This window comes from Danio rerio, chromosome 19 (assembly GCF_052040795.2).
Source record: "Danio rerio strain M-AB ecotype USA chromosome 19, GRCz13ab, whole genome shotgun sequence".
NCBI lineage: Eukaryota > Metazoa > Chordata > Actinopteri > Cypriniformes > Danionidae > Danio > Danio rerio.
The window spans coordinates 13,632,582-13,645,000 of record NC_141039.2 but is presented as its reverse complement, the minus strand read 5'-3'; the positions used below and the strand labels follow the sequence as shown (position 1 = coordinate 13,645,000).

The 12,419-nt window shown below is 33.8% G+C and overlaps 1 protein-coding gene across 1 annotated transcript in view; it reads right to left on the bottom strand.

Moving 5' to 3' along the window:
• ldlrad4a (low density lipoprotein receptor class A domain containing 4a) overlaps positions 1 to 12,419 on the bottom strand; it is a 180,273-nt gene that overhangs the window by 79,650 nt on the left and 88,204 nt on the right. The window contains exon 4 of the mRNA XM_087295531.1: positions 5,002 to 5,139. Within this exon, the coding sequence (XP_087151657.1) occupies positions 5,002 to 5,139 (138 nt within the window). The remainder of the gene's footprint in view (positions 1 to 5,001; positions 5,140 to 12,419) is intronic.

The window sequence follows — 12,419 nt, the reverse complement described above, 5'->3', positions numbered from 1 at the left end:
TTGCATATTTAGTAATTTGGGGATTTTTTTAAAGGTGGGGGTGGGGTGATCAGGGGATTCCCTTATTATGGTGGTCATATCCCTTATTTTAAAATCCCAATGTTGACAGGTATGGTAAGAACATGTATTCTGTCATTAAAACAGCCTAATAGATGGGTGATGGGCATTACCATGTTAGTCTGAGTCAGAGGTGGGACCAAGTCATTGTTTGGCAAGTCACAAGTAAGTCTCAATTCATTGCCCTCAAGTCCCGAGTCAAGTCCCGAGTCAAGACAGGCAAGTCCCGAGTCAAGTCCCAAGTCAAATGCAACAAGTCTCAAGTCAAGTCCAAAGTCCTATAGTTTGATTTTCGAGTCTTTTCGAGTCTTTTTAACAGAAAAATAAAATTTTAACAGATTATGTATGGCTGTAAGATCTGTATTTATTAAACAAACATTTTTTTAATGAAAGAACATTGCTTAGATATATAAAATATCTCGTCTACACAGCCTATTGCACAAGAATGAGTTCCACCAAAAAAAGAGTCTATTTTGCCTCACATCACACAGAAATTGCAGGTCTACTGCTGTCTAGTTCATTAAGTTTAGTTGTGCTATGTCATGTCTTCAGTGATCAACTTGTGATTAACTAAAACTACATAAACAACCTCAATGAGGCAGCAGTAGACCAACAACTCCTGTATGCTGCAAAGTAAAATTGAGTGAAATTGGTATTTTGTCAATTGAATCTCGTGTGTGCTAAAGAGATGAAGATGCAAATCTGTCTAGCAGCAATGTAAAATGGTAGCACATATTCTAAATGAAGTAGGCTACTTCATACAAACAATAACGTTGTTTTCTTCACATAACAATGAAGAACTTTGCTCTCTACCTTGTGTGATGCTCGTGCACCGATTTCCTCTGTGGACAAAACTGCTTGCGAGCTCTCAAATATACGCTGCTCACGCGCAAATTTTCTCGCTCTCAAATATGCACTGCTTACACACACATTTTCCTGCGTGCTCTCAGAGATTATATATAGAATTTGTGTCTTGTGTTTCCTCTTCCTTTTGTGCTTTTTGATATGATTTATATTGAGGCGCTATTTATTAACAATAACCAAAATACTAAAATAGACTTACATATTCAATTTTTTATCTAATAAACCATAACATTTTGGCTGTATGTTTTATGATGAGATATTTCCAGTTTCAAACACTTAAAGACACAGAGAATAGAGGTTGGATGTAAAGAATGCATTTTGTTTTACAAACATTTATTAAACATTCAAAAGGTTTACCATACTAATCAAATAAAAAACATTTAAACAAAAATATAACTAACGCAAGCAGAAATGTAACTGTGATAAAAATAAAGAAAAACTAGATTAGGTATTATAGCCTACTGTACTATTCACTCTTTAAATAAATCTCACTATCAATCCCATTTTATCATGGCAACTAAAATAAAGTGAACTAGTCTCTGCTGTCTTCCACATTATTGATGAGATTGTGGAGGACATTTTCCATGTCATCCTCTTCATTTTGAGGAAAAGCTGTTCCACAGGGCCCCTGAACACATCTATTGGCATGGACAGGGTTTTGAACAGTACTATAGTAAAGTACTTTAATTAATCTGTTGGGGTAATATTATAGTTGCTATGGTAACACAAGTGTAATATAAACACATTACCCAGTGCTGTAGTTTTTTTACAATATAGGGTATATTATACTACAATTCACCACACTTTACTGTAGTAAAACTACACTCTGTATTTCATTTTATTAGTTCATTATTCTTAATACTACAGTATGCTGAAGCATTCATTAACAACTTGTAAATAATACTAGGCTTAAACATAGGCAGTATACCTAACTCTCAAAAACACTAGTATTTATTATAGAATTTACCTTAACCTCATAGTTTTTCATGTATTGTTACTAAATAGTGTAGCAATATATAAACCATATCAACATTCTGGAATAATCAATTTATCAGGAGGATCTCTGGAGAGCAAAAGCAGGAAAATTATGAAGCGCCAGTGTGGACAAAACTCAAGCAAACGCAGAGAGACTGAATACGCGCGTGAGAGACCAGCAAATCAGATTGAAGTACCTGCCCACTGGTGAAAGTAATGTCAGAGCCAATCAGATTTTTCTTTCTTTTCATAAAGAACGGGGTTCGAATCCCCCTACTGAAAAAACAGCTTAAACCAGCCTAGGCCGGTTGGCTGGTTTTAGAGGGGTTTTGGCCATTTCCAGGCTGATTTCCAGCCATTTCCAGCCTGGTCTTAGCTGGTCAGGCTGGGAGATGACCAGCTAAAACCAGCTATGTCCAGCTTAAACCAGGCTGGTCAAGCTGGTTTTAGCTGGATTTTGCTGGTCAGTTTCCAGCCTGACCAGCTAAGACCAGGCTGGAAATGGCTGGAAACCAGCCTGGAAATGACCAAAACCCCTCTAAAACCAGCCTGGTCGACCAGCTTAAACCAGTTTACCAGCCTAGGCTGGTTTAAGCTGGATTTTTCTGCAGGGATATTGCTATGTTTAACCATTTATTAGAGCCACAAAGTATCTAAAACTTGTTTTCATGTTTGAATAGCCAATAAATGTGATAAATAAATTAAAATAGAAATACCCACAGTGAAACAGTTATATAAATTTAAATATTAGTTTAAATACATTCATAGTGGTTTTAAATATCTTTTAATATGTAAAGTAGAGAAGTTCACATTCAACAAACTGAATAAAACAAGTCTTCATTTTTAGTTTATTTAAAAACAATTACAAATAGAGTAATTCAACTCACAATTAAATGATCTGATTGAGTGATGGAATAATAAAGGTTAAACTTTAATTGAATGATCAGTCAAGTGTTTCCAAATGAAATCTGTTATAATAAGAGTCCTACAAAACAGGAACAAAGACACTCATGAAACAAAATGTGATTGTTAATTGTTTTTTTTATTAGAGGTTGGTTTTAAGTACTTTAAAAATAGTAGATAATCCTTAAATATAGAGGGGGAAATACAGAAAAACAAACAAACAGAAATTCAACAATATAGATGCATTACACTACAATCTCGCAATAAAAAATTTAATTAAAAACCATATAGAGGACTAAAATATTGCTAAGAGGCATAACATCAACAATAATAAAAATACCTTTAAGGTTTTAAATACTAAATAAAATTAATAGTATTAATCCAAAATATGAAAAATATAACACTTTACAATAAGGTTGTATTAATTAATTAAGTTTATGCATGTACTAATGTGAACAAACAATGCAGTGCAGTTCATTACAGTATTCATTATTTTATGCTTTAATTAATGGAAATAAAATTATTGGTTAATTCTTGTTAAATCACAGAGCATTAACATTAATGTTAACAAGCATAACTTTAAATTGTAATAATGCAATAGTAAATGTTAAAGTATAATTAATAAAGGTTTAGAAGTATAGTTCATTATTAGTTCATGTTAGTACATAGATTAACTAAAGAAACCTTATTGCAAAATGTCACCAGAAAATAACAAAAAACTTTTTTTTTTTTTTACAGTTTTAAGAGCTTTAAAAATAAATTATATATCTAGTTATTATGGCATGTAATTAATGTTACTACTAATTAAATAGTTAGAAAATACTGTCAGAGGATGGGCAAAACACAAAGATAAAACATAATATGCGCATTGACACAAACGACCAAGTGCAAAAACATAAATTACAGCCATGTTCATTCATAATTATATGATATAAATCACGAGAGGGTAAATTTGGTTTAAAAAAAACTGAAGTTCATTGACTTATACACAACAGTAAAACAATGCTTTTGCACAACAGTAACACATTGCGAGTAGTAAAGTCTCTTACCTTTGACAGATGTTGTAAATCCGCTGATTAAAACAAAAGGAGCAGATCGCGGATGTGTTTATTTCACTCTCCGAGTCAGAATGAAAATGGCATCTTCAAATTTCCCGCTGGTGCAAAAACACGGAAGTGCGCCACAAAGCGCTAGTGGTCGAAAGTATGCGTGCATGCTCTCTGTCACACACGCACACACAGGCAGAGATAGAGCGTTCTGTGTCAACATACTTTTTATCTTTGGGCTTTTTATAGAAAGTAGCAAGTCTTTACAAGTCAATAGGCGCAAGTCCAAGTGAAAGTCCGAGTCATTTATGTTCAAGTCCAAGTCGAGTTGCAAGTCTTTTTATATTTTGTCAAGTCGAGTCTGAAGTCATCAAATTCATGACTCGAGTCTGACTCGAGTCCAAGTCACATGACTCGAGTCCACACCTCTGGTCTGAGTTGCAGTGAAGAGCTGCTGGTTTAACAACATATTAATTCATCAACTTCTCCCAAAATACATGCAAGTAAGTGGCTGTTTAACTGGGAAAAAATACTGTAAACATTCTAGTAACCTAAACAGTGTGTATCTGATGTGAAAGAAGCACATCGTCTGATTATGTATAAATAATTATTATTACCCTCTCCGTAGACATCCGTGTGTATTTTACAAACCACAAATGCTGTTTTGCTAGTGCTTACGTGTTTTTAAATGTCTAAAACCTCAAATAAACATTATTTGTACAAAAGCACTGATAAATTGAGATTCATGACAAGAGCCACAAGCGTCTTTCTCTGGTTTAGTTAAAGCCATTGCAGGAAAGAAGATTTGAATATGAATCAAATAGTTAACTAAAGTATAACCTACATCCATCCGGTTGTTATTTATAATGACTAATGGTCAAGATGATTTGGATGAGAAGGTATTTTTAGTTTAATCGGTTGTTATCTGAGAATAACATACCGTGCAGTGTACTAACTAACCAATCAGAATCAAGCATTCCCAAAAGCTATGTAAAAAATACGCCAATGACAACTTCGAGTTCTAAAGGTGATCTTGATGGTAGCCAATCATTAAATTGTGAGTGTCTTTCCACAGCATCTTCACTAACACTGATGCAATATCAGCTGCCAGAGATGCAGATGTGGTGTTGAGCCGCAGGTGGGTGGATGGACTTACTCTGGATGGTGTCTGGAGGTGGAGGTACAGCAGCGGGACAGTGTTCCTCATCACTGTTGTCTCCACATTCATTCAGATGATTGCAAATCAGCGAGAGAAGTTTCAGACATCTGCCATTGGTGCAGTGGAACTTGCACTCTGCAGTAAAACAAAGAGAGAAATGTGTCTTCAAGGGTGGATGGTTAGGATTGTTATGACACAATGCGGCACTATTATACAACTGAAGGCATCGCATACCAGACAGACTGAATAATTAAGCATATGCAGGTTGATGCAATGCACCACATGCAGGAAAATAACAATTACAACTTGGCTTTGGGTGGAGCGCTAAGATAAACAGATATTTCAAAACTTTATAGCGCATGTGTAACATTTCTACCCAGTTACTCTTCGACTAGTCTAAACCTCAGACGGCACGCCTATGGAACGTTTTCAGAGCGTCTGAGGGATATTACACGCAAACAGAGAGAGCTACAGCTGGCTAAAATGCCAAGTGAAAATCTAATTGGCTGGATTTCAAAAACGTTATTCAGAGCACACAGGGTTTGTTTTATTTTCGAACCAATATCAGATTCTGTTCCTAAATAACATGTACACAAACTGTGGTTGGTCGCTCTACAAGTCAATCAGATGGTCTCATTTGGTTGAAGTTGGCGTTAAAGAGCCCCTGTCATTGTCCTGCGACGCCCACATTGGCAACCACTGCTATATTGAACATAATAGAAGCTATACATTAACATATTGTAAATAATGAGATTCATAAAACAGTAACACTTTAGAATAAGGTTGCATTAGATAATGTATAACAAATATTAAATGGTCACTAAACACCAAAACACTTTTTTTGAGCTGTTGACAGTTGTATATGTGTCCTACCCTGCTAAAAACACTATAAGGACACATACATTACATAAAAAAGTGAAAAAGGTTGTTTTCGTGTTATTTCGAGCAAATTCGTACTTCCGGTTTGAAACGAATTTTTGAAGCTGCGTCACGGCCATGAGATCTTAGCGTGTATTCCAGCATGTAGACTGGACGTCTGTACTTGGGAGAACTGTATTACGTATCTAAATGTGCTGCATTTATTTGTCAGTAAGGCTTGGTTCAAACCAATCAGCGCGCTCTATAGTGTATGCGTTGCAACTTCATTAATATGCATGCTAGCTTCGAAGACTGTACCTGAAACAGTGTTCAGACGGCAGAGAGACGACACGTTGTGTTGCCAAAAGAAGTGGGAAAAGAATAAGAATGGTTTGGAGATACGGGTCGTCAGTGTTGCTTTTATAATGTGCTGCAGTGAAGGTTTTGTTTTCATTTTCCAGCTATGAGAGTACAACGGACTCACGTGTGGATCAGTGCATGCGACACGCGGCAGAAATACGTTTGTACGGAACATTTTTTACTCAAGAGCTTTTCACATCTGGAAATTGTGAAATCCGAATTTGCTGCTCGTCTCCGTTAAAAAAAGACGCAGCTCCAGTATGTGTTAATAGTCCTGTCTCTACAGATTTGGTAAGTGTGTGCGATCAGTGCTCTTTCTTTGTTCTTTCAGATGGCAAAGTTATAGTTCGTATTGTCAGCAGTACTCTTTCAGTGATTGAAGACAGACCTTAGTCAAAATGATTTCTAAGTTACTTAGTTTACATTAATATCACTACAATATAATGGACTGAAAGATCTGCTGTAAATGCTGCTCTCCGAGTATAAACATGTAAACACTGCAAGCAAACTATTGCCGACCGTCGTGTTTAATTTTCACTTAATTTTGTGACAGGATAGTCTATACACACACATGGTTTTCTGACCTACCTGTACTATAAGAAGGTCTATGTATTGTACATTGTTCATACTGTATTTTCTGTGTTTAAATAATAATAATAATAATAATAATAATAATAATAATAATAATAATAATAATAAAACTGGAAAGAAAAGCCTAATATTAACCTGAAGTTTTTGTTACTGCATTAAACTAAGATAAAGAAATCAGATCTTTAAAGTGGTTTAAAGTGATGTGATGAATTGGAGTTCTGCATTTGAGAGATAAAGTATAAATCACAATAACCTTACATTTTTAATACTGACACAGAGAAATGTTAACTCCTTAGAATTGAGAAGCTTTTGTTGTCTATCTTCAAGTAAAATAAAAAGCTATAATATCATCTCATCAATCCAATCAATCCAAATAAAAAATAAAAAATCATTACTGAAAATGTAAAAAATATGGACCTATACTGTATGGTTCTTAATCTCAAGGCCTCAATTATTACTAAACTTCTATTGTGAGCTCTATATTAAACATAATATAGGCTATATATATTAACTTAATGTAAATAATGTGCTAAATAAAACTTATTGTAAGAATTATTTTTTGTTGTGAAAAAGTCCACATCATTTTTTTTTCAATCTTTATTTGATCTTTCAGTGATGTTGATCTGATCCTTAAAGTTAGTTAATTTACATTAATTTGTCAATAACAGAATTATTTACTTAACCTAATGTTAGTTTAAATTTGAAAAAAAGAAAAAAAAAGAAAATTACGATGAGTTTAATTTTTTTCAATCTTTTTTTTATCACGTTAGTGCAATTTTTAAAGGAAGTTAACATTATTTTTCCAATAACAAAATTTTTTACTCAACCTCGCGTTGTTACAAACTTGTGATTTATTTTTGGATCACAAAAGTAGAAGTTTAGCAAATTGTTCAACCAGCTCTTTTCTAGAAATAGATATCGTAAACAGAAAAAAAAAACACTTGAAGAATAAAATAAAACAAAACAAAGAATTAAATATAACAAAACCTTTTGTTTTGCTTTTTAATAAAATTTATTGTGAAATTATATTTCTGGAAAAAAGCAAGTTGGACAAATTGACAAATATCTACTATAATGTTCCAAAAATAAATCATACAAGTTTAATCCATCATGAGTAAATAATTCTGTTATTGGCAATTAATGTTAATTTACATCCTTTGAGGACTCCATCAACACCACTCTAAAATAAAGATTTAAAAAAAAAAAAAAGCCTTTGTTAATAGTACAGGTACACTAAAAAATTCATATCCATAGGAGGGAAGACGTTCAGATGGCAGCTCTGAAGAATAAAGGAGGTCAGGGATGTTGTGATGGAGTTTTACGGGTCTCTGATCTACCAGACTATGATGACATAACATCTACCATAAAACCTTCACTTCTTCCATTATAGTGGGAAGGATTTCTGTGAGCTTGTATCAGGCTGTTCTCTGGCCACCGTCTCGTCTGTGGCGTTAATCGCAGATTTGATCACCAGCAGGGGAAATGAGAAACCATGTTTGAGACGCCAGTCTCTACACAACGCCCAAACAAACTTGAACACACTCGGATGTCTGCTTGAGGACAGACAACTATCTATCTGTCCCAAGCAGACAGCCAGGCATTTCACTCAATTTCAGCATCATCTACAAATGGCAAGTAGGCAAGACTGAGCCATGTCACCATTATCTCTTTAGACATTCTGAACTACAATTTTACAATTTCTGAGAAATAAAAATATGTGTGTGCAAAAGTCACTGCCAAGCTTTGTGGCTTTTATACTATTTACATTTTAATTCATTTATTTATTTGAGCTACTTATTAAGTAGCGTAAATATTCAGAAAAACTGAACAAATTCCCCTACAGCTTATTCTGTATATTATAATGTAGAAATTTCGTAAGTGTTTTCTGTGCTAATAAAAACAATGCTTAAATGCAAAGAACTTACATTTTTCTGCCAGCTTAATATTGTGCCTTTTAAGTCATTTTGCATAATCTTTTATACTTTTCATCATTTTTTATTTGTTATTTTTATTATTTATTAATGTTTTATTTGTTTATATATTTATTTATTTTATAAATTGATTTCCTTTGAAAATGTTTTGAATTATTTCAGCTTTATTTCAATAAATTCAAATTTCTCAATAGTTTTAGGTACATTAACACCACTGGAACAGGCTAAATTGTTGTTCATTATAAGTTGAAAAGGATTGTAGTTTGGGAGTTTTTTTTTTTTTTTTTTTTTTTGAAAGAATATTATCCATCAATAGTCAATGGTATTGTATAAAAACAGCAAACTGGCCATTCTGCAAATTATCTCCTTCTGTGTTCCATGTTCTTGGCTTTTGGATTCTTTACAGTGTGATACAGGTTTTATTTTTAATATTCTGAACTAGCATTAGTGTGTACATATTTTATTTTCATGGTAAGTTTTAGAAATTTTGATGTTTACTTCTGTTTCTTTATTCTTTAGTATTTCATTTACTTCCGTGTTCAGTCCTGTATGTCAGATTTACCCTGCATATTTTCCAAAAACAACAATAAAAGCAGCTTGTGGCTGGTTGTTTTATATTTCAGTCAGACACTCTTTTCCTGTCTAAGTGGGCAGAAACTGGCCAAAAAAGCTGCTATATGTTGCACACTTACGCTCGCTGACATTAGAATAGAAGTATATCTGGTATTTATTGACCCATTTTATGTAAAACATGCAGTTGTACAGTGCTTTTCGCACTACAAACTGATCCTGTTTATACCCGGTGTTAAAACACAGTTCACCCCAAAATGAAAATGCAGTAAAAAAAAATTTACAAGATATTTTGTAGAATGCTGGATACCAGTAGCCATTTTGCATCCATGGTAAGAAATAAACACCATGGAAGTCAATGGATACCAGCTTCCAACATTTTTCAAAATATCTTCCTTTGTTTTCAACATGGAAACAAACTTGAATAGGTTTGTTGTAACAAGCTATGGCTCAGTAAATTATGACAGAATTTTAAGTTTTGGGTGAACTAACCCTTGGGTTATCATTTTGTCAATCCAATACCATTATATCTGCACCAGAGTAAATAATATAAACAGGTTAAGTAATTTTTTTGTTTTATTTTTAAGTTTTATTTTGGTTTCATTTAGCTTTATTCTTGGTTTTTATTTACCTTTTTATTTCTTTAAGGTTTGATATATATATATATATATATATATATATATATATATATATATATATATATATATATATATATATATATATAAAGTTTTGCTATGTTTTGTCATAAAAATTTTTTAAGGGTATGTCTATTTCTGCAAAAGAGCTGAGGAGCCAGACCAGTCTCAAAAAATAATACATTTACAAAGTATAATTTATACACCTATAACACAATTCACATTTTTAAAATCAAATTGTAAGTTCAAAGCATGATTTATAAATAGACAAATCCAATTTGTAAATTTAAAACACAGTTCATAAATACACAAATTTAATTCAAAAATTCAAAACACAATTAATAAATACAATAGGTGGTCATAGAATTTGTTTTAATCTAGATTAATCTCACTGTAATCTTGGAATAAAATGTCTCATTTAAATTCTGCCGCAAGTCTTTAAGAATGGATTTCCTATGCCAGGTGGCGCATTAGACCAGGGGCTCATCTCCTGTTTCCAAAATGCCTCACAAACTGCTTAAGAAACTGTTCTACTGTGATAATTGGTGATGAAAATAAATGATGTTCAACAAGATGTACTTGTGTTTGCTAACTGTTTATTCAGTTAAACAGGAATCTTGAACTTTAGCCCTACATAACTTGAAACAGCTATTTTTGATTACCTTAATCCAACTAAAATCAGAACTGAACTAAACAGAAATGAAATTAAGATGTAGAGTATGCAGATATTAGTGGCATTATTGAAGTAAACACCGCAGTCAAACTATTACTGTCATGTAGGACTTTCAGCCATATTTTCCGACATGATCCACACACGTGACTGTCAGTAATGGACCACAAATACTCACACATCGCGAAATGCAGAATGTTTTTTCTTTCCATTTGCTGTGCGTTATTAAAATCCATAACACTCTCACCAGTCCTTACTCCTTATTAGCGTCTAATACCCCAGTTTGTCACGGGGCATGAATGAAATGTTCTTAAAAGATAGCGAAACTGCCGAACTGCAGTTAAAGTCACTCAAAATTACAGGAAACTCTTACATGAAAGCACTTCACGTAAACACTTTGATTATATTATTATCTATTAAGGCAAAAAACTAGATTACCGATGTCCATGTAAGCATAGTCAGTATTGTCTTCGAAGTAAGTGAAAGATCCAGAAGGCCATCCTGCTGATTTGATTCAGAAGGGCACTTTTGTGTCAGACGGCTCACCGGTCAGGTATACATCCACGCTAAAATATCAAGGTGAAAGTCATCACAGCTTGCGTAGAATAGACCCAGCTCCCAATCCAACTTTGAGAATAGATTAACGGCGATATTTTTTTTTTAATCACCTGATATGAGTTTCGCGTTATAGCGCCGATAATGGCACCACCACTAATAAATACACAAATCCAATTCAAAAATTCAAAACATGATTCATAAATACAGTTGGAAGAGCATCCGCTGTGTAAAGCAAATGCTGGATAAGCGGTTCATTCCACGATGGCGACTCCAGATTAATAAAAGGACTAAGCCGAAAAGAAAAGAAATTAATTCATAAATACACAAATCCAATTTTAAGACTCAAAACACGATTCAAAAATACACATATCCAAAAATATTATATATAGTTCTGTGTTGTATTTATGGATTGTGTTTTGAATTTACAAACTGATTTTTTTTTTTATGTGAATTGGGCTGTGCATGTATTTTATTTTGTAAAGAGCAGGTTGGACAATTTGCTAAATATCTAATTTTGTGACCCAAAAATAAAACATACTTAATATAAATCAAGTTTGTAACAACACGAGGTTGAGTAAATTATTTTGTAATTCCTTTGAAAATTGCATTAACATCACTGAAAGAAAAAATAAAGACTGAAAATAAAAAAATTCATCTTATTTTCTCTTTTTAATCCTCACAAAATAAGCCTTTGTTAGTCTTTTGTACAGGCACACAAAAAAAGATCCAAGGAGGGAATGACATTCAGATGTGATGGAGTTTTATGGGTCTCTGATCTACCAGACGATGATGACATAACACAATGAACAATGAATCTTTTTTTTTTTTTGGCTGCAGTATATCATAAATGTATGTCGATTTGACCATACGTTTGGCAAATCTTATATTTCTTAGAGTATCTGATGCAGCAGTAGGTTTTTTTTTTCTCTATATCTGCTCAACCAAACTGATGCTCTCTCAGCGTCGTCGTCCCACAATCGCCCGCCATTCTCATGACTCATCCGACCCAGATAAGACCTCAAACTACCCTTCATGTCTGGGTTCTCCTCCCTGGCCCGGCTGTTGATGTCACCTGCTCTGCACTCGCCTGCAGCAGTCAGACAAGGCCATCTGTGTGTGGCTCTTCAGCCGATGGAGATCATGGGACGGATGGGTGTAAGAGAGAAGTCTCAGTGCTTAAATTTACCCCGCACCTGGGATTCGGAGTCCGCTGGCAAGTTCAGGCTGAGTGTGTCAGCTGTT